Source organism: Manihot esculenta, chromosome 5 (genome assembly GCF_001659605.2).
Source record: "Manihot esculenta cultivar AM560-2 chromosome 5, M.esculenta_v8, whole genome shotgun sequence".
NCBI classification, from domain to species: domain Eukaryota; kingdom Viridiplantae; phylum Streptophyta; class Magnoliopsida; order Malpighiales; family Euphorbiaceae; genus Manihot; species Manihot esculenta.
The window spans coordinates 27,232,654-27,258,226 of NC_035165.2; the positions used below are offsets into that span (position 1 = coordinate 27,232,654).

Here is a 25,573-nt window from a genome sequence, read left to right on the forward strand (position 1 = left end):
GGAATGGGGCTTGGTCTACATGTCTTTCATGTATTTGTAATTTGGTTGATGGGAACTGAAATGAACGCCTGAACGGCTGAACCTGTGAACCATGGCTGAGGAGGCATTAGGTAATCTCATTGAGGTAACAGGACTATGGCCTGGAACTTTAGAATTGGGCCCTAAGGATCTAATCCAAGCAATAAGGAAAAAAAAATACGTCAGAATCAAGAAAAGCAAACATTGGGCTCTCCATCGACGGGCCACCCGGCGAACTCTCAGAGCTTCACATGCTACCAATAGGAAATAGCAGAGCAAACGCCGATGTTAATGCCACCAGCAATAAAACAAAACACGCGCATCGTCAGTTCCGCTGTCACTTCCGCTGACGGCGCTTTCTCGCCTGATACATCATCTTATCCTCGTCGCAGGATCACTTGTCGTCCAATTACTCGGAGGTGACAGTAGCTCTGCCCATACCTTTAACACAGTTATTTTTTTTTATAAAAAAGAAAAAAAATCTTAAGATCCTCTTGCTCTTCACCTCCTCCGTCCTCTCTTTTTGAATTTCCTTATTTTCAAAATTTTTATAAACAGTATTGCTGCTTCTATTTGTTTAGTGGGCTTTGTGATAAGTTTTGAGTTGGGTAGGTGCCTTAACTAGATAAAACCAGCTCAAAAAAGCTCATCATTGCCTTTTTTTTACTCATCAACAAACTTGAAGTTTGCTTGCCTTGCTTACTTCACAAGGGTAATTATTTTCTTTCCTTTGATTTATACTGTTATTTCTGACTTTCCCAGATTTGGATCTTCTCTCTTTCTTTGCTTTACAGTCCGTAAAGATTTTTCATAAATCGTTTGTCCTTCATCTTTTAGCGGGATTTGTCACTTGTCAGTAGATTTTCTTGCCATATGCGCAGTTCTGCTTAGTTACTTGCTGCATAGAACATATATTGAGAGTTGAAGAGTAATGGCCATAGCTCGGCTAGCTCGTCACGCAAAACGTCCATATGGGTTATGTGCGAAGATGACAGCCGTAGCGATTATGGGTCTCTGCTTTATTTTTGTTTGGTCGTTGTTCTCTTCTTCTTCTTCTTCTTCAGTGACCATTCAGAGGGAAAGCTTCGACGATATCGCTGAACCAGAACCAGCAAACAATAGGGTCAGCAATTCTAAGACCCAATCTGAAAAGAAGAAATCAGAAAAACATGAATCGAGTAGAGAAGATCATAAGGTGAAAGTTGAATCTGATTTGGAATCAAAAAAAGATGAGAAAAAGATTAATGGGTCTGCTTCTCTATCTGTGAATGAGCACGAGTCTCGGGAAAAGGGTAAGAAAGAATCATCTAATAAGAAAGGTAGTGCTAGAAAGTTGCCCCATGGGATGGCAAAAAATGGTAATTCGCAAGAGGAATCTGAGAGCGAAGAATCAGAAAAGGGAGAGGAGGAGGGAGAAGTAGTGGATGGTAGGGAAGAGGCAGCTGATGGTCAAAGTGAAGGAAATGGCGATGATGAAGGAGAAGGTGGTTTGATTGAAACAATAGATGAAGAAACTACAGAGAAGGTGGAAGAACAAAGTAGTGGCTCAAAAAATGCTGGAAAGAAGGGAAAGATAAGGGGTCCTTTGTTTGATCCAAAAGCACATTATAGTTGGAGATTATGCAGCACAAGAAGCAAGCACAATTACATTCCTTGTATTGACATTGAGAGTGGTATTGGAAGGCTGCAAAGCTATAGGCATACTGAGAGGAGTTGCCCGAGAACACCTCCAATGTGCCTTGTTCCACTCCCTCATGAGAGTTATGGCTTCCCTGTACGCTGGCCCGAGAGCAAGTTGAAGGTCTGTTTCTCTCTTGAATTTTTTAGTGGAAGACTAATGTCTGCTGATGTTCTCATGTGGCTAGGTTCTGTTATTTGTTTGCAGATATCGTACAAAAATGTAGCACACCCAAAACTTGACGCATTTACTAAGAAAAATAATTGGCTGGTGCAATCAGGCGAATACATTACCTTTCCCCAAAACCAATCTGAATTCAAGGGTGGAGTTCAGCACTACCTTGAGTCCATTGAAGAGGTGAGTTTTTTTATTTTTCTCGTCTCAAGGACTAAATGGCATCTTTCTTTACGTCGCAGCTATATGTGCATTTACTGTTATCAAACAGTGTATATTTAGGATAACACCATTTAATGTCACACCCACCTATCCTAGGAATAGACATGACATTGCAACCAAAAAATCTATACTACAAAACTTTACATCTATTCAATTAAAATTTTATACAACTTACTAAATTCATAGAATTTGATCCATTTTCAATCATACACGACCTTTCAATCTGAACCTATTAGATCATCTATCAAAGAATATAAATTGCAGTAGAAATGATTATGAAGACAATTTTCTACTTTGGTTGAGCGTTGGTAGTGAAATCTTCTAACATATTTCATTTGTGCAACAAAACTCCACCAGCTTGATGCCTCTTCCCTTTACGTCTGATCTAACGCATTATGAAGAGTAAGATGCAATAGCCAAGCAACCGCAAATTTCTCTTCTTATAGCCATCATGCAGAATATTGCCATCATATCCATAGTATAGTACAAAACTTTAATAACTTTGTAACAATGAAATCAATGTCATTATAAATCCAAAGTGAACAACAGCTAACACCTGTTATTGATGTCATTTAATAGATGGTACCAGACATTGAATGGGGAAAGAATATTCGTGTAGTATTGGAGATTGGTTGTGCGGATTCAAGTTTTGTGGCGTCACTCCTTGACAAAGACGTATTAACATTGTCACTTGGCTTGAAGGATGACCTAGTTGATCTAGCCCAGGTTGCTCTAGAGCGGGGTTTTCCTGCAATAGTTAGCCCCTTTGCAACTAGAAGGCTTCCTTTTCCTAGTGGTGTTTTTGATGCAATTCATTGTGGAGAGTGCAACATTCCTTGGCATTCCCATGGTTTGTTTTAAAAATCTTTTCTTTTTTCCCATTTTCATTTCTTTTCTGGCTACTTTCTCTTAAAAAAAATTCTCTTAGGAGTCGCACTATGCTGGAATCGTATTGCAATTTCTTTTAATTACATTTTCAGGAGGCAAGCTTCTTCTGGAGATGAATCGGATTTTAAGGCCTGGTGGGTACTTCATTTTGTCAACTAAACATGATAATATTGAAGAGGAAGAAGGTTTGTTCCTGTATCCTTCTGAAGTCCTTATTCTTCTCTTTTTTCTGTTGAGCAAATAGCTCTCTGGATGGTTTGACAAACATTGCTTGTATTCCTTTCTAGCTCCTTAGATTAACATCTCTTTTGATGGGAGGGATGGATAGCTTAACTTGTCCGTTTGTCAGTGCATTGTAGGCAGATGATGCTACTCAGGCCTTCCAGTGAACCATCAGTCTGTTTTCATTATCTAGAACTTACAATATTCTGTTGTATCTAAGACATGCCAGATCTAACGATCAATTCAAAACACTGCTTAGGTTTTATTTTGTTTATTTATGCATTTTAATTCTCTTTGTTCTTGAATTTGCCTTGCAAGCTATATCAAAATTTTCTTTGTTACACACATAGTTCACTACTTAAAGCAAATTTTGTTTTTGTGGGTTTCAACTTCCTAGTCCAGATGCAGCACACTAAAGAAGAAGTGACCAATTATCTATATCTGCACTTTAGTTGCCTCACAAGACTGTCTCTCGCTCTCCTTGGCTTTTTTTCTCAGGCTGCATTATTTACTGAAGCAAGCCTTCCCTTCATATTTTTATCCTGACACTTTTTTGCTTGACAGTCATGACCACCTTCACAGCATCTATCTGTTGGAATATTTTAGCTCATAAAACTGATGAAGTGAGTGAAGTGGGTGTTAAAATATATCAGAAGCCTGAGTCAAATGATATATATGAGTTGAGAAGGAAGAAAAATCCACCTCTGTGCAAGGAAAATGAAAATCCTGATGCAGCATGGTAAGCCAAGGCAATATTGTTTTGGAAATATATATTCTTGTTGGGCATAAACTATCAATATTTGTGCTGATTTTTGCACATGAAACTTTGCTTCAAACATCAAATTTAATATCAGTTGATTTGGAAATAATAGATTCACCTTAAGATTAATACATGTTAGTATAATTAGTGATGCTGGAATGCCACTTCCTTTCTCCTTTGGCCTTGTCTATTTGACTTGTCTCAAGTGGTCAAAAACAGTTCTCACCCTCCTCTGATTTCTGCTTGGAAATGAAGTTTTGCTTTGTCTGACCCATACTCAACTTAGCAACACCTTCTATCGATTGGTCTGTTAATGAGTTTTATCTTTGAAAATCGTTAAAATACAATCAGTCATGGAGAAGTAACAGAAACTGGGACTTTATAACCTCTATCTAAGCTCCCATTTTAGCCAACATAGAGAATTAGCTGTTTCTCTGTTAGCAATCCAAAACCTTTGAGGGTCTACTATAGCCAAAGGAAGAGACACAGGAGATCAGTTCAGGAAAAAGGGATAACCTGGACAGCTGGGAATAGAGACAAAAGGGGATAATATAATTAGCGGGAATCTCGGATGACAATCACTAGGAAATGATTGCTGCTCGGGATCAAGGTATAGATAAATAAAGGGGTAGTCACAGCAGAGGGTATTATCTGTCTTCTTATTCTCTTTCCTAAAAAGCATTATTGCTTTGGCTAGCTTGAGCTAGACGGGAGATTACTCCTAGAATTCTTATTGTATCCTCTGAGGAAGTTCTTTTTAAGTAATATTAACACTTTTCCTTGTCATATACCTTATTAATTGCTTCTCACTCAATCATTCTCATTATGGGAAAGAATTCCTGAGAGCTAAGATGTGAATTTTATGATTCCTTATTCAGGCCAATTATCTAGGTTATCTAGTACATTTGGCTTCCTTTAGCTTATTTTGGTTTCCTGGCTTCAAATCAAATTTATATGGCCTTGTATGGTTAATAGCAATTTTTACTCTCAAGTCTCATCAGTTGCTAGCTGTGGTGGATAAGTGAAAAAAAAAATTCTTTCATCAGGTACGTTCCTATGAAGAGTTGCTTGCATGCTATCCCATCTTCAATTGAACAGCATGGTACAGATTGGCCTGAAGAATGGCCTAAGAGGCTAGAAACTTATCCAGACTGGATAAACGATAAAGAAAAATTGATTGCGGACACCAATCATTGGAAAGCTATAGTTGAAAAGTCTTATCTGACTGGAATTGGTATTGACTGGTCCAATATCCGGAATGTAATGGACATGAAAGCCATCAATGGAGGGTACGACCTTCATATGATCTCTATCATCCGCTTTTACTTGCATATACAATATTTGTTAGAACATAATGGCATTCATATATGAAATACAGATTTGCTGCAGCTCTCTCAGGACAGAAGGTTTGGGTAATGAATGTAGTCCCTGTCCATGCACCAGACACACTTCCTATCGTATATGAGCGGGGGCTTGTTGGTGTCTACCATGATTGGTGTGAGTCCTTTGGCACATACCCAAGGACATATGATCTTTTGCATGCCGATCACCTGTTTTCACGGCTTAAGAACAGGTTAAAGTTAACTTCCATTGCTTCTTTGGTTATATTTACCTCTGATTCCATTCATTAGTAATTTATTGCAACGAACCTATTTACACATTTTTATGTGATGTGCTCAAGCTCATGACTATCCAATAGATATCTCATTGCTTAGATCTTTGTCAGCCCAAAATATGCTAATGTGATCTATGGAGTGTTTCTAATTCTTGGAGACAGAACTCATAAGGTTGCTGATGTAAGAATTTTATATATGATTCAAAAAATCAATACACGGGGATCACTAAATTTTCCTATCTCCAAGGAAAAAAGCTATGGTCTCCTATAAGTAAAATTCCCAATTCTCCTTTTGGGGCTTCGGCGCGTATATAAAGTTCTTGTTTTGATAATCTCAAAGTAGGAAAAGTTTTTAACTAATAAATCTGTATTCAAATTCGTTCCATCCCAAATCCCGATCTCTATCAAAATGTCAGGTTTCTAAATTCTCATTCCTTCCAAAAATAGTGTTTTACATTAGAGATTTGATTTCTTTCATGTTTCAGCAGTAATGTATTCTTCCATGTCCATACATGTACGGAAGAAACAAGTATTTCCATGACTCTACCACCCAATCAATTTTGTTCCGTTAATCCCTTCTTCATGGCCAAATGTCTTTCACGCTAAAGAATGAAAAACCTTTCTCCTATTACATGAATCCAATAATGAGAGCATCATGAATCAATAAATGGTTCCTTTCTACCAACATTAGTCGTGATCCCCTGAACAGCTTTTATTTGTTAAATGAAACATTGATATCTCTAGAAAGACCATCCCAGAATGATGAGATGTTTCCATTTTTAATTGTAATAAGGAGAAATTCACAACTTGAATGTAACTTGTGCAGGTGTAAGCAACCAGTATCAATAGTGGTGGAGATGGATAGAATATTAAGGCCTGGTGGGTGGGCAATTATACGCGAGAAAGTGGAGATACTTGATCCACTGGAGGCAATACTGAAGAGCTTGAATTGGGAGATTCGCATGACTTATTCTCAAGACAAAGAGGGTATATTATGTGCCCAGAAAACCATGTGGCGGCCTTAGAAATACAAGAATCTCTGTAAAATGATGAACCACAACTGCAAAATCAAAGGCAAGTTTTTTTCTGGTGCCTTAACAGCCAAGCAAAATATACAGATTCATCCTTTTTAGTGAAGCTTCTGATTTAACACACCAAGCAGTTGCATGTAACGTGGAGTTTTGGAGTCGTTTTCTGTATATCTTTGGACTTTGAAATGGAGGTGAAGCTGAATTCGTGTTATGAATTGCCAACAATGTAATATCAAAATTCTTTTATCTCAATGGATTCACTCACTTCTCCATTAACAGTACATACCGTATCGTTTGGCATGAAATGAATTCATAAAATATTATTCTATTTTATTTCAATTTTTATTTTTTTTTAATTTTTAAATACTCCCTATTTTTATTTTAAATATTTATAAGCTAACTAATTACATGGCACTATTTTTTTAATTAATTTATTAAGAATATAAACCCTCCTTATCTCGTTCATTTTGAGGGGTTAAATCTTTAATTGTTTCTAGAAAATAATTTATTTTAAAAAAGTGTTTAAGAAAAGTAATTTATTTTCTATTTTTTTAGTTGTGATTTAAAAAAGTAAAAATTTTAAAAATTTATATATAATAGTGTAAATAAGATGTTTAAAGTTAAATGATTTAATTATTTTTTTAAATTAGAAAAATATTTTTTAAAATATCAATATTATCTTGGAAAGTATTCTTAGACACTAAGTTATAACAATTTCATTATTTTTATTTTTAAATTATTTTTTTTTATGGAATGAAATTGTCAATCGTCTTGATTCGTTTTAAGTGATTAACTTTTGATAAGATTTATCAACTAATAAATGAAATCTCAACTTAAATTTTTCCAATAAATGATAATAACAAGATAGCTTCTTGCGGTGGTTGTGCTGCTCCGGTGGCTGCTGTTTCTTCCTTAGCCCTTATAGAAACGATCCTTTCTCTGTCTTCTAGACCAGCAGGACTAAAATCTTTTACCAATATTATTATTATAACAAATGGGTAAAAACGCAGAAGCTTCTAGCATCCTGTTTCCCTTACTCTATAATGATTTTTCAATTTCCAAGATTATAAGTAAACCAATTAAAATTGTAAAATTAAATCAAATTGATTTTAAGATATATTTGTTAAAAAAATAAATGTAAAGGGTCGATTAAGATAATATATCTTACTTTCATTATATTTAATTATTCAATTTAATGGTATAAAATAAAATATATTAGTAAATTTTTATAATTTAATTATATTTGTTAAAACACAAATATTTTTTTTACTATTATTTTTTTAATAATGTAAATACTTTGGTTGGTCTCTTAGAGAAGATGATATTTCTTCTGCCAAGAAGTTATTGCTATATTGTCTAATCCCAATTATGCCAGTCGGTATTTGGGAGATGTTAGTTTGGCATTTCATAACAAATGGGTGGTAGAATCGTCATTCTAAGTGATAAAGTTTTTGATGCAGCAAAATATATAATTTATTCTCTCACTTTTTTATAAAAAGTTATTTTATTTTTTAATTTTAATTTCAATTTTATTTTATTTACTCTTTCGATTGTAAAATAATTTAATCGCTGTAATTGATATATAATATTTATACACTACTACATTATAGAGATTAAGTTATTGAATAATTAAAAATTAAATAAGTGATATATATCCATTTCAAAAAAAAAAGAGATAATATGTATATTATTTCACTTTACAGAAATTAAATTATTTAAAATTTAAAAATTTAAAAATTAAAAAAGTAAAAAGAATAAAAATAAAATTGAGAAGGTAAAATGATTTTTCATGAAAATATAAGAAAGTAAATTATATATTTGGCTATAATTTATAGTTAAACATGACATTTCGGGTGATTTTATGTGCCCTATTTATCAAAAACAACCTAAAACTTTAAAGCATACTTTCTTTTAGTGTCAATGTGCTTGGGTGGTTTAGTTTCATGGTCTTTATAGAAATTGCTTATGGGTATTGTAAGAAGAAGAGTTTTTCTATTTTTTGTTACGGTGAGAATTGTTGTATAATTTCAAATAAAACGCGAATATTTAATATATTTTTAATATTTATATTTTTTTATGTCATGTTTAAAAAAAGAAAAAGAAAAATATATTTGATAAAATATATATAATTCTATTACTAAATTGTTTCGTATTTTTAATGATATTTTATAGCTTCGTCGTATTAGGAGTTATCAAACTTAATTACGTTGGTGTATGAAAAAATTAATTTTCACTATGTGGTTGCCAGTAACGGTGCGATTTTAACCGTGGACAACATTACCAAAAAGCTTTGATATTCTCTGTTGTTGGAAGGCTTGAGAATTGCTACAAGGAATTAAATTGCATCACAATATGATTTCCAAGTTCTTTTATATGAAACAAATTCTCAAATATATGTGATGCTCTTTGATGTTATTAATCCCTTTTAATATAGAATATTAGTGCAATGATAGTAGTTATTTCCACTGTTAATTCTCAATTACTTTGTGTCTTTTTCATTTGACTTCCTTATTAGGTCAATTATTTTGCTAATTTTATAATTAATTTATATTTAAAAGATATTTTATCATACGACTAGAAATTTAATAAATTGACTAATCTAAAATCAATATAGTAAATTATTTTATATTTAAAAAAAGTTATTTTACATTTCGAAACTGCTTGTAATATAATCTCGTAACAGATAAAATAAAAAAAAATTACTATATAGTTTATATATTATAGAAAAACTTATTAATTAGTTATTTAGTTTTGAAAAATATATTAAAATTTTTTTAATATTTTAAAAAATCTACTAATTAATTTTAATTGTTAAATATTATAAAAAAAGTTTAAAACGCACTTAATGCAGAAAGATTAACAGAAACTAATGCTTAATATTTTAAACTATAAGAATGACTATTTAATATATTTTTTTAAAAATATATTTTTTAAAAGTAAAATATAATTTTCTCAAACTAAATAATAAATTAAAAAAAAAAAGCTAAACTTGGGTTTCTCTGTGTATGAGCTTTCGGCCTCTATTTTTGGGTTGGGTGTATGTATGAGCTTTCAGCCTCTATTTTTTGGGTTGGGTGGGCTTAGAGTTTTGTTTGTGGATTGATTTTGGGCCTCTTTTATCGAACCCTTATCATCAATGTACTTTTCTATTCTGAAAAATCCCCCCAAAAAAGAAAAAGCTCTACATAAAACAATGCAATGCTACGTCGTGGTTGAGTAACATTTCCATCGATCCCACAAGGGGTGAGTATTCGGTCGGTTCGGTTCAAAACCGAATCGAACCGAATAAATCGAAAACCGAAATTTTAGTGTTTATAAAAACCGAACCGAATTGATTTTGGTCAGAAACCGAATCGAACCGAACCGATCTGATTCGGTTCGGTTTGCTCGGTTTCGATTTTTAATAATTTTTTTATTTTTTACATTTTATTTTTAATATTTTTAAATTTAATTAAAATACTTTAATTTTAATATGATTTAATTTCTCTATATTATTAAAAAAAATATTATTATCACTAATCGATTCGGTTCGATTTTTTTAATTTTTTCTAATCAAAATTAAATCAAATCAAAATAACTGAAATTTATGAAATTAAAAACCAAACCGAACTGAAATATATAAAATATCGAACTAAATTTTTAAATCAGTTCGATTTGATTATTTTTTTCAGTTTAAACTGAATAGGTCTACGAATGCAATTGCACGATGAAAAGCAATCGGCGTCGCAGCTCCCGAATCTTCAAACCAGTACACAAAGTAAAACAGACGGGTTCACGACTTCATGGTGATGCAGCATTTGTTGGATGCCACGTCGAGTACGTCAGATTGTAAAAGCATCCAGGTGAATAGTTTCTTGAGGGATCTGTCTAACCTGATGTGCCTACTAATTCTTCCTGGCCTGGTTAGCACGGCTCAAACTAACACGTGCTAAGCATGCGTGAGATCCGGTATTCATAGGATCGGGTCCGATACTGATTCCATTTAGTGACTGGGCCAATGAGTCTACAGAAGGAAGAAATAGAACATGGTCCGGGTCATTAGAACCTTAATTTGCGATGAAGCAAAGGAAGCACGTGATCACGTCCCTTTCATAAACACCGTCCTCGTTGTTGGTGCAAAATTTTCCATCAACCTCTCTTCTAATCGGATAAGATAAAGGTCAGATTCAGACAGGTCTTATTTTGGTTTATTACAAGAAAATAACCCCACGATAGAGCCGGATCACTTTCAAAATATGAAACATAATACATTATTTAAAAGAGAAATTCACCATAATGATTAATAACAAATGCTATACTATTTTTTTTACTCATTTACTTTCAGCACAAATAATTATATAAATAAAAATTATTAGATAAAAAATAAATAAATATATATATATATACAGCGTTGTTTACATGTATATTTTAATTACTTTTTTATCTCAAATTTTATATCACTTAAAAGGAATTGGCCAATTAAAATTCATACTGCTATTTCAATTAAGCCTGTGTTTGATATGAAAATAAAATGGCTGCACTCCTAAACATATGATAAATCAAGTTTTTGAGAATATATTTTTTAATTTCTTTGGCAAGAATTTTATATAGATATTTAACTGCATGATAAAAAAAAATATCGTCGACACTTAAAAAATAAATCAAAAACATGATTTACATATTGAAAACATCATCATCGCTCATAATAATAAAATCTCTAAATGACCAAAATAAAAAATATATATGCAATCTACATGTTTTAAGCATTATTGGTGCTAATGAAAGAGAAATCGAAGCCAAAATCAAAGGCAATCAGCTCGCATATTGGAAGCATGAGAAGCGGCATTAAAGATATGAAAACAACCCATTTCCCCAGCGAAGATGCCCTAAAAAAAATAAAAAGACGAAAAAAGACCAAGTAAAATGATAAAAGAAAGATGAAAAATGGTGTCGTTTTTGAGATGGATCCAGGGCTAAAAATATTTATTATACATATATTTCAATTAATCTGATATAACTAGTGGCATTAATTTTTTTATTATTAATTTGTTATATAAAATTGAATTCTCTAAAAAATTATAATTTAAATATTTAAATAAAAGTTAAAATTACGTTTAATATTAAATTATTTATAATTACTTTTTCATTCAAAAATTCTATCAAATCAATATATTAAATATGTTTTATTTACAAAGTCAAGTCTATAGTAAACTTTAATTCATATTTAATTAAATGTTTAATAAGTTTTATTATTTTAATTCAAGTATTTAATATTTTAATTATAAATAATACAAAAGATATAATTGATATGGTAAAAAATGAGTTAAAATATAATTCATCGATCCGTAAAAAGAAAGAGTTAGGTGGTTGATATTTTTGATCAACCATTTTAATAATCAATTTATTAATTAATCATAAAGGGCAAATATAATAAAGTAATTTGAGTTTAGAGCAAGTGTATAATAATATATATTTTAAACTCTATATATATATTATACTTTCCTATAAAAAAATGAGATTAATTAGTAAATCTCTTAGAAATTTGACTAGTTAGTTAGTCTCTTAAAAATCCGACAGATACTAGTTAAAAATAAGAGATCTATTATAGATATTGATATTACATAACATTCATAAAAAATAAGTTATAAACTGTTACTGCAAGATAGAGGCCACGTGGTAAGTATATGACAAGTGGGAAGTGCCTGCCACAGAAAAGGAAGATCTCGACACTTTAACACTTGAATTATCGTCAAAACTCACTCCTAATAGGTCGAGTCTTGATACGAGTTATGATTATCAGACACATTCCCATTTCGTTTGTGATCATAAAATCACCAATTTTTTAGTTTACGATGCCCATTATCGAGCAGCCGGCCATACCTTCGCCGGATTTTTAGGAAACACTATATTTATATTTATTTTTTTACAATATAAAAGGGAAACGATTCCGGAGGTAAAAGTATACTATCTCTAATACTACTCAAACTCTAAGTAATTCATTACATTCTCTTTATCTTTCAAAATACTAATTTAAGCGTTAGAATGACGGTTGTGAATACCCACCACTACCTCACGTTTACTTTTTTATATATTCCAGCTAATTATAGCACAATATCATTCAGTCTATATCATCAACTAATCTCCGTAACGTCATATATAATAAGGATATGCTAAATTATATTTTATAACAATAACTTTGTATCGGTCATTATGATATTCAAATCTATTTTTTTATGGGCGAAATTTTTGATAACGGTTCATGGCATATTTTTAACAAATATTATATTATATATTTTTAAAAATTTATAAATTATCGTAATTCCTGGTCGTTGTACTTAAAATGCTGCTGTATACAACCAATTTTTTTTTTTTTTATACATTAATGAAATTTTCTTTAACAAACTAGAGTAATTTTTTTTTTAAGTATAACTAATTTTATTTAAGGCTTAAACTCGTGAAATTACAGTTTTCTAAATAATTACAGTACCACCGAAGTATATAAAATCATTAGTATAATTAATTTATATCACGTTATGACAATTATAATTACAATTAATAAAATTTAATATAATCCATTTCAAAAAAAATAAAATTTAATATAATCGATCATAAAGATAAACTTTTATGATTTTTTATGCTAAATAATTAGTTTTATTTGATTATTATATTTTTACAAATGTAAATATTGAAATAGTTTAAAATTCGTAATTAATTTTAATTCTCAAGTAATATAGTGCATAATATTGATTTTTCTTAAGAGATTAAAAAAATAAATAATTTCTTTTAAAATTTTTATATTTAAAATATAAAATTAATATGAATTTAGTCCGATAATAACTATGTTAAAATTAGAACGGAATGTCTAAATTTAATTTATTATTATCTACACGTAAAAAAAAGTTAAAATACAAAAATGATTAGTTTTCCCGTTGGTACAGCTACCATGAAAGGTCACAACGGCTCCCATGACGGTCGTGAGCCCTTATTTGATGTCTTTATTGGATTGGATTCTTAGATTATTATATATATATAAAAAAAAAGAAATAAATGTATTTGAGTGGGTGAGATTGTCACCAAAAACTTCCTATAATATTTGTGCGCCACGAATTAGCGGGGCTGATCAAAAGCTCCACTTATATGGCTCGATAGCGATTTGAGAAGTCGGCTGGGTCCGGGAGACGTATAATTTCAATGGGATTCTCTCTCTTTGAAACAATGGGTCGAATATTTTCCTGGTAAGTCATTTTTCTCCCCTTTTTTTGTGGCTTTGTATAACTCTAGAACAAATAGAGAGCTTTGGCCGGTTGTGCAATTGAATATTTTTCGTAATTGGGGAAGGAAAGAAATTAAAATAGTTAAATCAATTGCTTTTGGATCAGCTTTGGTTCCTTTGTTGTTACTAGTAGATCCTCTGTTTTTATTTCAGAATGATTATGATTTTGATTCTCTGTTGTTATCCCTGTTCTGTAAAGTTGTTTCTTCCTAATTTTGAGCTTCAATATGGTTATATGCTAATTTAACTTGATGCGCTATCTTTTTTTTTTTTAATTTTTGGTGGGTCTCTGTTTATTCCTTATTTTCAGTGTTATAGTTCTCTGAAGTCTGAATTTTTCTTTTGGTTTATTGTTCCTTATTATGATCCCTTTTTTTCTCATATGATTTTTCTTTTGCTCTCTTTTCCTTATTTGAAGGGCTTCTGTTTCCTAAATATTAGGTCTTCCTTCTCTATTTGCATGTATATGATTTTGAACATTCTGCTTTCTGTGATCTCTATTTTTTTTTCTCCCTCTTTTCTTTTTCTTGTTTCTTTTTTCTTGTGTTTGGTTTATCTAGATGTTATCAATCCATTCCAGAACAGTTTTGGAGGATTTCAGTGAGGATTAAGCATTTAAACTCCTTGGATTGTCATGGAGGATCCTTATACAACATCCAGCAATGGTGAAGCTGCAAATTCCAATCTTCAGATTATTAGATATTCTCCATTCCAACCATGCAACAAATTTTCTTCGTCTTGGTTTGATTTGAGAGTCTTTTATGTCAGAATCAGTAATGTCCAGGTCGATGCTTCAACCCCAGAATTTCTCACTCTTAACCATATCCCTCTGAGCCCAGACACCCTCTTGGAATTGAATGGCGTTAGGAGTAGTATGTATTCTGATGGTGTCTCTTCCTTTCTCAGAAGGGATCGTGTGGATAAGAAATCTGAGGAAGCTACATTTGTCAGCACGGATAGTATTAGAACCACAGGAAGTGTGAAATTTGAGGTTTTTGACAAAGAGGATCTAATTCTATCTGGGGTTCTTGAGATGTCTAACACAAACGGTTTTGTTGGGGAATCAAAAGGCAATGTGAAACGGTGGAGTATGAATTGTGAACCTGAGATCACTGCTGGTTCAGGCTTCTTGAGGGGGAAACACAATGCTGGTACTGAATTGCCGACCATTGAGATTTATGTTACAGGGTGCTTCTTGGGAACACCTATCATATTAACCAAGACTTTGCAGCTCAGTTATCGCAAGAAGCACATCAGGAAGGGCATGTTGGACTCAATTCCAGAGTATGAGACGACTGAATCCCCCAAAAATGTTTCACCTAAACATGATCTGCAGGTATGTACTCTTAGAATTTTGGTATACATTTCAAGTTGTTGAATTGTTTTCATACTTATTAAGTAATTTCATGTTTTGATGGGTATAATCTTCAAGGTTGATTAGTTATTCATGTGATGGTATTCAGAACTCTAAATCATGTAGAGTTATTTTGTGGTTGCATTGAATTCCCTCTTTGTTATGGTTTCTAGTGGCTCCTGTGTTGAAACATATTTCATTTTACAAATGTTGCCATGCCTGTCGTACATCCAATGCTTGGAATGGTAAATGGAATCTTATCCTAGATGTGACATGGGTATGGGCAGGCACAATTTTCAAGTGATGATATTGTTGTCATTTTCTGTTGTATTTTTTAAACATCCTTCCTCTGGCAGATCCTGACAGAATGGACTGCCGTGCAGAGGTTGGTGCCACTTGTGAGTCCATCTATGTCCTAGGCCATCTTGGGAATATATTGTTGCAACATTTGTGCTTGAACTTGTAGGTTGGTTGTTGATACTCGATAGAGTTCATTGTGATACAGGTTAATTTGCAAGTAATAAAAAGCCATTTGATTGTAGTCGAGTTAGGAGTGGTTTACTATTGAAATTCATTAAAGTGGAGTTATTTGTAGGGGAAAAAAAAAAAAAAGAAAAATTAGAGACCTTGTTGGCTAACCACATCAGCCTGGCCATTGCACTCCCTAAACTTTTAACTGTTAACACCATAGAGGTCAGGTGGCAGTGGATGTGTGATCATATGAATAACTAGTCATAAAACAACACCTAAGGAGTGTTCATGTCATTAACTTGGGCTGATATTACGGTTTTCTTGCTCCATAGATCCTTTTTTTTCTTTTTGCTTCATATTGAACTGGAAGAGGTTGTGATATATCTACATATTGTAGAGATCCACTTGTGTGGCTTGGTGACACACTAATACTCTTTGTGGAGCTGTTATTGTTGGATTTGTCAAGAGGAACATAAGCATTCTGCAACTTATAAAATCAACTGAAGTTTATTAGGATTAACAACTGTATTAGGGATCTGGGATAAGAGGGGGGACCATCTCTTGCATATTTTTCTACTGTTGTACTTCCTTTCCAAGTAGAAAAGGAATGCTCTTTCGATCAGCTGGTCTGCACAATGCTTATTCAATGAAGTATAGTTCTAAGGATATCATTATTCTGTATTGTACAAAATTATTATTCTGTATTGCACTTTGAGGAAAAATGTGAAATCTTGCTGGACGGGAGGTTGAGAACTGTCTTCCATGTGATTTCTTTTTATTGATAGTTCTTTAGTAGGCACATAACAGTAAGGATTGAGAAGTGTCCATTTTATGAGACATGAACAAGTTTAGTTACTACAACCTTTAACAACTCTTCCTTCTAACTTTATGAGTTCCATTTGCTAAAACTAAATTGTAGTCCCTTTCCTTCCATTTATATTGTAGTTGGTTTTTCCATAACGTAAACTATGATCTGTATCTCACTAATCGCTTGTGTAATTTTCAAACAGCAGATAGCAGATTACAGAAGTTACAAACTAGAAAATGAAGAAGATTATAGTAACATGAACTGGAGAAGTGGATATATGGAGGGTGAAGATGGTGAACTTTCATGGTTCAACGCCGGTGTGAGGGTTGGTGTAGGAATCGGGCTTGGCATTTGTCTTGGAGTTGGTGTAGGAGTTGGTTTGCTAGTTCGTACATACCAAGCAACCACTCGAAACTTCAAAAGACGGCTCTTGTAATTCCTCTTTCCTAAACTGCTAAATACTTGACTTTAGCATCAAGATTTTGACAGAGTTGTATGTAGATGACTTGCTTGGATTTGGTTTTTTGGTGTTTGTTCCTCTCAAAACATGTAATATAATATAGTTTGGTGCTCATTTAGAAGGAAATGACAGAGTTGGATTGTAAAAGTGGAAGAGATCACTGTCCTTCGCATTGACGTGGAGGTTTATAGCTGCATAAAAGTTTGTATAGCTTGTATTTCCTAGTAAATAAAATCTGTTTTTGAGAAGCCAAAGCTGCATTTGGTCTCCTGATGTCAAATTTAGCAGATTTGGTTTATTTCAAGTGATTTAAACCAATTAGGGTTTGATTTTGTTCTTCAAACTAAAACTAATAAAATCCACAATTATGAATTCAACACCCAATTTCTTTCCAAACAACCATTACATTGGTGTTTTGAAGGTCAGAAATTTTGACTGAAAAAAGTTTTCTATTACAAATATTTTAAGCTGAAATCATCATTTGATTTCTGACTTGTTTTCTGAAAAGTCCTGCATTGATATAGCCAATGCAGGCATTAATCAACTTCTCGAGCCTAACTTCATTCTCTGATAAACGTTGGTCAATTTGGTGAATTTTATGATAGGAAGAGAAGATGAAATTGAAGCAATATTATAATCTATTTAATTTTATAATTACCAATTAACTTTAAATAATTTAATAATTACGATTTATAAAATTTAGGTAATAAACAAAATAAAAGTGAAAATGCTAATTAAGAATTATGTATCTCATCACATCTTGAAATAGCTTGAGAAGACTAAAAAAATTTCTAAGACATCATTTCCATATACATTCTTTCCTTCATTGATTTTAACTCGGGCTTTTATGTTGGAAAATTCTAAAATTCATGGCTAGAAAAGTTTCAAATAAATGTAATCTGAACTCTTTATACAACAAATGCATAACATCCCATATGAATGAATCATCACACAAATGAAGAGAATAAGCTAATAATAGGCCTGTTCCATTGGATGCACCATAGCTATTTTCACCAAAATGCTGAGCAACCCAACAATGTGTGTTATAGAGAGATCCTTCAGGATCTCATATTGGTTGTGGATAGGTGTGTGTGGGGAGCTTTGTGAAAATTGCCACAGAGAGAGAGAGAGAGATTGTTAATTCAAGTATTCGGTTTGGCAGGGAGGATATTAGCAAGAAAGATTAGTCAAAGTAAGCACATGGAGGAAGAGACTTGAATAAAAGATGGTTTCTCTTATTATAGCTAGAAGCCCAGAAACATTGCTGACAGCTTTTGTCAGCAAAATTAAAGATCATAACAATCCACTAGCTGGCTAAGTTCAAAATGTTACATACTATGGTGGAGTCTATACTTTCATTATACTAACTCACCAAAGGTGGGAAGCTAGACAGCTGGGGGTACTAGGCCATTGGCTCTGGAGCCACCTCTGCGCCATGATGCCCATTTTTAGCTGGTTGATGCTTATCGTCCAATCCCCAGAACGAAGCAGTCTTGATATCATCCTGAGCCATTAATCTTGAGAACTCTTCATGATCATACTCCAATATGGCTTTTCCTCCAAACTCAGTTGGGAGATTTTCATCATCAAAATATGACCTCATGAGTTCAACACTATCAACATTCTTAGGGTACACAAACTTCACCTTCTGGAATGTTTTCGGATCCAAGAAATATTTAACAATCTGTATGCATCAAGACATAACTCATTTGTCAATATTGTAAGGTCACCTATTTTTCTAAAAACAACAGATTTAAATGATTAAACATTAAAAAAAGTGTTACCTGCCCCGTCCTTGCCAAAAAAATAAAAAACGGCAGTAAGATGGGAGGAAGAGTTGGTAAGATGCTTAGTTTCTGTTTTTGGTGATAACTAAAGAATTTTCACAGGCCATATTGATCCATATAGTGTTTGGTTTATTCCATATCATTTTCAATTTTCTGGTAATAATAAATTAAACTAGATATTAGAATGCCCGTAATTATCACAATATCAGTGGAGAGAAACATATTAGCAAAAAACTACTGAAATCAGAAAGCCACAGAATAGAACAATACAAGAGGTTATGCTGCCTTTTAGCTTTTACGAAACAAAAACAAGGAAGCATCTTAGATTTAAACTGCTTGAAATATCACTAAGAGTCTGAAATCCCATCAAGTTTATACCACCATTTTAAAAAAAAAAAAAAAAAAAAAAGAAGCTAGTTTTATACTACTTAACATCACATTTTATAAAGTTATCATGCCCAAAGAACAACGTCGCCTAATCTGTTACATAAAATACTCATCACTATGAGAAGCTTACATATGCTGCATGTACAGGCTTTCACAGGCTAGGATACATGGACTGATTATGAGCACAATTTCAAGCCCAAGGATTTCTAATATTCATTTTCAAAACCAGAATGCAGTAAAAGGAAGAACTCACCTTCCAGAATGCTTCAAAAATTCGTGGAGGATTATAGAGAAATGCTATGGCTAGCCTCTCAGGATAGTGGTTCTGTAATATATTAATAGTATCACGAGCTGTTTTGATGGGCACACTATTGCTTATTGACCACCCAGTGAAGTCTATCAACCATGCCATTTGTTCTTGGCCCTCTGGAAGGTTAAGTATGGCATTCTCTATGAGATGCACCAAATGTCGGAGCTGATTGTCTATTGATTTTGTATTCTACAGCAGTTTCCATTGTGTTAGTTTCAACCGCAGAAAGTAAGGAATTTGCTGTATGAATTATGATAGTACCTGTTTTCCCGGCCTCAGTATAAGTACAGTCCTTCCCTGTCTGTCATGAAAATTTGCTCTGTATAATTTACCAGTTTCCCCTTCAACAGCAACCTCATGCTGAGACAAAATCAATTTGATGGCAGGGTAATATTACAATCAAGCTGAAAGAACAATGGATATTACAAATTTACAAGGCTTTTACAATGATGAAGATGAAGGAAAATAACCAAACCTACCCAGCGAATCTCTTCAGGCTTATAAGTCGATCTCCATTTAAGTGTCTCATCCAGCATTTTTCTCGCTTTGTCTACATTCCAGTTCCGAGCTTCCAGATATCTTCTCAAACACGCATCAGTGCAATATTGTAAACTGCATCCTGTTATGGGCCCAATTCCATTCCTGAGCTCATTGACCTGAAATAGTGAAATGAAGTTTTCCAGTAAATAATTATATAGCTGACCTCAAGGGTCTCTGATGCAACACAGATGTCAAGTTCCATGAACCCAACAATGTAGTTCCAGCATACTACCTTAGATTCATGCTGCAGTAACTCCTCCTCCTGATTCTGATGAGAATTGCCCCGACGGTGAAACATGGTGGTCAATATGCAATTGTATAATCCAGTTCACCCTATAACACCATTATTCATTGCAATGAATTAAGCAGCAACTTAGACAAGAGTCAAATCTTAGCCTATAACAACAAATCAAAGGCCAAAATAATAGCATACAGGAACTGATTTGGGATAGAATTTTCAAATCAAGCAAAAAGGTTAGGCTGGGTAAAAACCTTAACGGGTTAAAACTAGATCACTATTATAACCGCACATGCAAGTCACATATGCGTATGAAAATTGATATATTTTGTCTGGAAGGTCTAACCAACGGGTGGGATCCATCACTGCAAGTCATACTGATGATGGGATCATACTCAATTACTCATATCCCATATTAACTTTGCAAGAATTCAATTAATTTATTTTCTTGAATGAAAGAATTCAATTCTTTCAAAAAACTTCAAAAGAAGTAGAAATCTTGCATAATTTTGTAAAAATTTATCTATTGCAAATCAATCAGGTCAAACAAAGGATAAAAAGTAACAATAAATAAATATGCATAACGGTGAAGAGTACGTAAAATCAACATAACAGAAGTGATTCAACCACTACCCAACAACTAGAATTGAATTCATTAACAGCACGAAAACCTAAGAAATCAGCCCATTTTGTGGATCTCTTCCCCTTGAGCTAAAATTAAAAAAAATATATATATATTGTAGTAATTGAGAAGCCAAAAGGGAATGAAACAGTTCTAAGCTCTTTCTCCGTTTCCACAGCGATCCTACTCCAAATCCCAAATCAAAATTTAAGGCAAAAATTCAACAAGTCGCACGATTTTATACACTATATTCAACTACAAAAGAGACATAGTCCAAGAAAAAAAAATTACAAAGCATTTCAAGCGAACAAAACCCAAAATTCCAGAGAGTCTACGCTGTTCAGAATTGAAACATACCAAGATAGGAAAGGGTAAAAAATCTCCTCCTCCTCTGCAAAAGAAAAGGAAGAGAGAGATGGGGTGTCTTTATTTCTTCACGACAATGCCATGGGCTTCCAGTTTCTACAATTCAGAAAAGCAATTTTGAGGGGGAGGTAGAGAAAAGTGAGAACAAGAAGTAGATATATGAGCGACAGGCGTACTGGGATCAGAACTTGGGCTGCTTCACTGTACTCTTCTAACACCACTTCTTTTCTTTTCTGTTCTTTTTCTTTTCTTTCCATTTCTTTTTCACTATATTTAGAAAACTTTATAGATAGGAAAGAAAATAAATTTTTATTTTTATTTTTATAAAAATTAATTAAATAAAATTAATGGTGAATGATACATATTTTTTATGTGATAATAATTAACTCATAAAAAAATTTCTTTCATAATATTTAGTTTAATATTAAAAACAAGGTTAACATTCCGTTTGTTTATCATAAATAATTTACATTTAAAAGAATTTTTCAAGAAAAATATTTTTAATTGATAATTAAAAAAAATTTCATTCACAAATTATATTTTAGACTTTAATATTTCTATAGAAATATCTTTAGAATATAATATATAAAATTTTATAAATTTCATCATAAAATATACTTTATATTTATTAATGAATTTGATAATAATGTACTTAAATTTAAATAATTATAGATATTGATTTTTGAATTTGAATTATATATTATTAAAATTCATTTTAATGTATTCGGTAGGAGTGGGGTAAAAAACTTTGGACCATCGTGATCTCGATCTAAGAAATAATAAAAATAAAAAAATTGTGATAAATTTAAATAATAATTTGATGATTTTTATTATGAAACGTAATTTTCCTTCACACTATTTTTAAAAAACTTCCTTCACATGTTTTTTTTTATTATTTTTCTATATCAGTAAATATTATAAAAGCAAATTAATATTTATTTTTCTTTTCTTTTTATATAAGAAAATCTTACTCCTTTCATACTTTTTTTAAATTATTTTATCTTTATTTTATTTTTACACAATTAAATAATAGACATTTTTTATTAGAATTTCGTGTATATCATTTGATTAATAAAATATAATTAAATGTGAAATTTATTATAATTTTGATTTATTATTTATTTATTTATTTATTAATAAAATGTAAAAAATTATTACTCTAATCAAATGCTCTTTGTTCATTAATCACGCACATGCACAAACACGTGCATTCCAGAAACTCCCTACTGATAACTGGTCAAATGAGAGAGAAATTCAACCGTAATTATATTACTATATATTTTTTTCCTGTTGTGTTTACCTCACAATTACAATTAAAAAAACCTAATATTTGTTAAAGAGACACTCTAAAAATTAATTCAGGAAATAATAAATAAAAACAAATCTACTCAAAATATATGCGCCAATAATTATTTTTTTATTAAAAAAACACATTTATTAATTTTACTGAGAGTGTTTCAAACATTATACTTTTTTTTATAAAATAAACTAAATTTTTAATATTTTTTTTATATATCAAATTATTGGAATGAACTGTCTAATTAGGAGTGAATTACGTAATTATAAAGATTTATATAATTAACAGATCTGATATGTATTATTCTCCGTACAAACTTATATTATTTCCTTAAAATATGATTGCTTCATTTTTCTCTCTTGATTTTGTATTGTAAATGTCTTTATATATAACCTCATTTTCGGAGAAAAATACACAACTAAACCATTCACAGATTCTGATCAGAGCAATTTTGATCCTGGAAGAATTGCTTTCCAAATTTCATATCTTGAAACCACCACCATAACTTACCATTTGTAACATCGTATTTTGTATTTTCCAACACTATTATTGCTCAACCACCATCTGTGTTCCCATTTTTTCTTTCCACCAAATCATTGCCCAAACACTATTTTGGATCTAAATGGCTGAGACCAACCCCATTGTCCCAGCTCTACAAAACAACCAAATACCATCGATTATCATCAACCAAGACAGTTTTGTATTCTCCATCAGTGTTATACTTAATGAAACCAACTACCCATTATGGTCACAAATCATGGAGATGCGCATTGACTCTCGTAATAAGGCTAGATATCTCACTGGAGAAGCGAAGAAGCCACCACCCAAAGATCCTAATTACACAATATGGGTCACCGAAAATTATAAAGTGAAAAGTTGGCTTATTGATTCAATGGATCCATTGCTGATGCAACGGTTCATTCGTCTTTCCACGGCCAAGGAAATTTGGGAAGTTGTAGCAAAGACATTCTATGACGGATCAAATGAAACTTGTCTATTTGAATTGAATCAGAAATTCTTCTCCACCACACAGAATGGTAGACCATTATCCACATATTATAATGAACTTGTTGATATTTTCCAGGAAATAGATCACAGGATGACCTCTCAGGAAGAAACCGTCGAAAGGGTGGTTCAATTGCATTCCGCAATGGCTAGGCTTTGAGTTTATATTTTTTTAAGTGGGCTTGATCCTGAGTTTGATCACGTTCGTGGAGAAATCCTTCGGAAGGACCCCAAACTTAATCTAGAAAGCACTTATGCATATGTACGAAGAGAATACTAGCAAAGACAGACGATGGGAGGTTCTCGACCTATCCCTGAAAGCTTTGTTATGATAGCCAAACGAACTCAGTAAGGACCATCACCTGGCTCAACAAAAACTCAAAGTGCCAAGTCTAATAATTTTGTCTGTAGTTATTGTGGCGAGAAAAGGCATTCAAAACAAAGATACTATAAAATCATAGGCTATTCTGAATGGTGGGACTTTATAAAAAAAAACAAGGAAGAAGGTTGCAGGAATGCCTATGATAGCAGCCACAACAGAGGTCCAACAAAATATGGAGGACAAATCACAACCTACAACTAACGTTACCCACCTAGGTATTGTTGGTAAGGATATTCTGACCCGGAAGATTCTCGGTTATGGTGTTAAAAGGGGAAAATTCTATTACTTGGATCTGACGAAGAATGAAAAACAGAAAAATAACATTGCATGTCAAACGAGTAGTAGAGACAAATCTCAAGCAACTGTTTGGTTATGGCATCGATGATTAGGACATATTTCATTTGGATATCTTAAGAGATTGCAACCATATCTTTTCTCAAATTTGAATATTTCAGACTTTCATTGTGATATTTGCGAACTGGCCAAAAGTCACCGTATTTATTATTTACCATATTTAAATAAATGTTATGAACCATTTATGATTATACATTCTGATGTTTGGGCCCCTGCAAAGATTCCTTCTATTTCTGAAGCACGATATTTTGTTACATTCATTGATGAGTGCACACGAATGACTTGGGTGTCTCTGCTTCACAAAAAAAGTGATGTTCTTACAACATTTTAGGAATTCTACAATATGGTGAGTATAATACCCAGCTAGACCCCAGCATCGGAATTCCTACCGTCCGGCGGAATCTCGGATGTCGGAGCTCTCTAGAAGGGTAGAATATGGTTTTCTAAAATATTTTTACATGTTTTAAGGTTTTAAGTAAGAAAGAAAATTGAGTTTTGGAAGAAAATATTTTGGAGGAGAAACACAGGTTCGGCCGCCGAACATGGTGGAGTTGCGGAGGCACTTTTGGCTTCCGAAGGTGGTCTGGCCAGCCGCCTATAAAAGGCTCCATGTCCGAAAATGGGCGAGTTTTCTCTCTCTATTTTCGGTCAAGGTGAGTCTCTGCCACCCCTTTTGTAATACCCGGTTAGACTCCGGTATCAAAATTCCTACCTCTGGTGGAATCTCGAATGTCGGAAACCTCTAGAAGGGTAAAATCTTGTTTCATAAAAGGTTTTAATATATTTTAAGGTTTTAAGTAAGAAAGAAATTGAGTTTTGAATGAAAAAGACCATGGAGGCATTTCCAGGTTCGGCCGCCGAACGTGGGATAGTTTAGGGGGGCAAGTTAGGCTTCCGAAAGTGGCCCAGGTTCGGCCGCCGAACCTCATGTTTGACCGCCGAACTTGCATGAGTTTTGGAGGCACTTTAGGCTTTCGAAGGTGGTCTGGCCAGCCTCTATAAAAGGGCTCTATGGCCGAAACGGGCGAGCTTTCTCCCCCATTTTCGGTCAACGGTGAGTCCATGCTCTCCCATGGTTGGTTTTGTTGATTTTCCTCAAATCTCTCAAAATTTAACGAGTTCTAACTTGGTTTTGAAGAGTTTTGGAGCTAAGATCAAGTTTTGGAGCTTGGAGACCCAAGGAGCTAGATTTCTCCCATCTCCAAGTTTAGATCGCCTCCCCTCTCGATCTCCAAGAGGTAAGAGTAGATCCTTAGCTCATTTCATGCTTTAAACAAGTTTTATGAAAATTTATGGGGTATAAATGCATGTTTAGGTTAAAGTTGAGTTTTT

At 32.8% G+C, this 25,573-nt stretch overlaps 3 protein-coding genes across 10 annotated transcripts; 2 read left to right on the plus strand and 1 right to left on the minus strand.

Annotated features, from left to right (window-relative positions):
* The first annotated feature begins 131 nt into the window (after nt 1–131).
* On the plus strand, nt 132–6,947 carry LOC110615256 (probable methyltransferase PMT28). Its single transcript, XM_021757051.2, has 9 exons — nt 132–730; nt 900–1,819; nt 1,904–2,053; nt 2,672–2,942; nt 3,073–3,165; nt 3,767–3,941; nt 5,009–5,251; nt 5,341–5,535; nt 6,404–6,947. The coding sequence occupies exons 2-9, from the start codon at nt 950–952 to the stop codon at nt 6,600–6,602; spliced, it is 2,196 nt and encodes a 731-aa protein (XP_021612743.1). The 5' UTR covers nt 132–730; nt 900–949; the 3' UTR covers nt 6,603–6,947.
* Nucleotides 6,948–13,666: 6,719 nt separating this feature from the next.
* On the plus strand, nt 13,667–17,207 carry LOC110615894 (uncharacterized protein At1g01500). 5 transcript variants are annotated; one of them, XM_021758092.2, is made up of 3 exons: nt 13,667–13,822; nt 14,446–15,196; nt 16,696–17,207. In XM_021758092.2, exons 2-3 carry the CDS (start codon nt 14,495–14,497, stop codon nt 16,927–16,929), a joined length of 936 nt encoding a protein of 311 aa, XP_021613784.1. In that variant the 5' UTR covers nt 13,667–13,822; nt 14,446–14,494; the 3' UTR covers nt 16,930–17,207. The 5 variants fall into 5 exon arrangements, with proteins under 5 accessions (XP_021613784.1, XP_021613785.1, XP_021613783.1 ...); XM_021758093.2 differs by having other exon boundaries at nt 13,668–13,822; nt 14,441–15,196; XM_021758091.2 differs by having other exon boundaries at nt 13,671–13,822; nt 14,421–15,196.
* A 960-nt stretch (nt 17,208–18,167) lies between these two features.
* LOC110614265 (phosphatidylinositol transfer protein 3) lies at nt 18,168–21,414 on the minus strand. 4 transcript variants are annotated; one of them, XM_021755757.2, is made up of 7 exons: nt 21,380–21,414; nt 21,195–21,299; nt 20,210–20,310; nt 19,917–20,093; nt 19,699–19,797; nt 19,381–19,626; nt 18,168–18,637 (listed from the first exon to the last, which is right to left on the minus strand). In XM_021755757.2, exons 3-7 carry the CDS (start codon nt 20,273–20,275, stop codon nt 18,356–18,358), a joined length of 870 nt encoding a protein of 289 aa, XP_021611449.1. In that variant the 5' UTR covers nt 20,276–20,310; nt 21,195–21,299; nt 21,380–21,414; the 3' UTR covers nt 18,168–18,355. The 4 variants fall into 4 exon arrangements, with proteins under 4 accessions (XP_021611449.1, XP_021611452.1, XP_021611451.1 ...); XM_021755760.2 differs by lacking the exon at nt 21,195–21,299 and having other exon boundaries at nt 21,380–21,398; XM_021755759.2 differs by lacking the exon at nt 21,380–21,414 and having other exon boundaries at nt 21,173–21,371.
* Nucleotides 21,415–25,573: the final 4,159 nt, after the last annotated feature.

What these genes read in the sequence shown, in the direction of transcription:
- LOC110614265 (XM_021755757.2), bottom strand. Translation starts at nt 20,275, where the DNA reads ATGTTTCACCGTCGGGGCAATTCTCATCAGAATCAGGAGGAGGAGTTA. An exon ending in TACTGCAGCATGAATCTAAG is followed by an intron (nt 20,094 to 20,209) that starts GTAGTATGCTGG and finishes TCACTATTTCAG; the next exon opens with GTCAATGAGCTCAGGAATGG. An exon ending in TTTTTGAAGCATTCTGGAAG is followed by an intron (nt 18,638 to 19,380) that starts GTGAGTTCTTCC and finishes TGATGCATACAG; the next exon opens with ATTGTTAAATATTTCTTGGA.
- LOC110615894 (XM_021758092.2), top strand. Translation starts at nt 14,495, where the DNA reads ATGGAGGATCCTTATACAACATCCAGCAATGGTGAAGCTGCAAATTCC. An exon ending in CACCTAAACATGATCTGCAG is followed by an intron (nt 15,197 to 16,695) that starts GTATGTACTCTT and finishes ATTTTCAAACAG; the next exon opens with CAGATAGCAGATTACAGAAG.
- LOC110615256 (XM_021757051.2), top strand. Translation starts at nt 950, where the DNA reads ATGGCCATAGCTCGGCTAGCTCGTCACGCAAAACGTCCATATGGGTTA. An exon ending in ACCTTGAGTCCATTGAAGAG is followed by an intron (nt 2,054 to 2,671) that starts GTGAGTTTTTTT and finishes GTCATTTAATAG; the next exon opens with ATGGTACCAGACATTGAATG. An exon ending in TTTTCACGGCTTAAGAACAG is followed by an intron (nt 5,536 to 6,403) that starts GTTAAAGTTAAC and finishes TAACTTGTGCAG; the next exon opens with GTGTAAGCAACCAGTATCAA.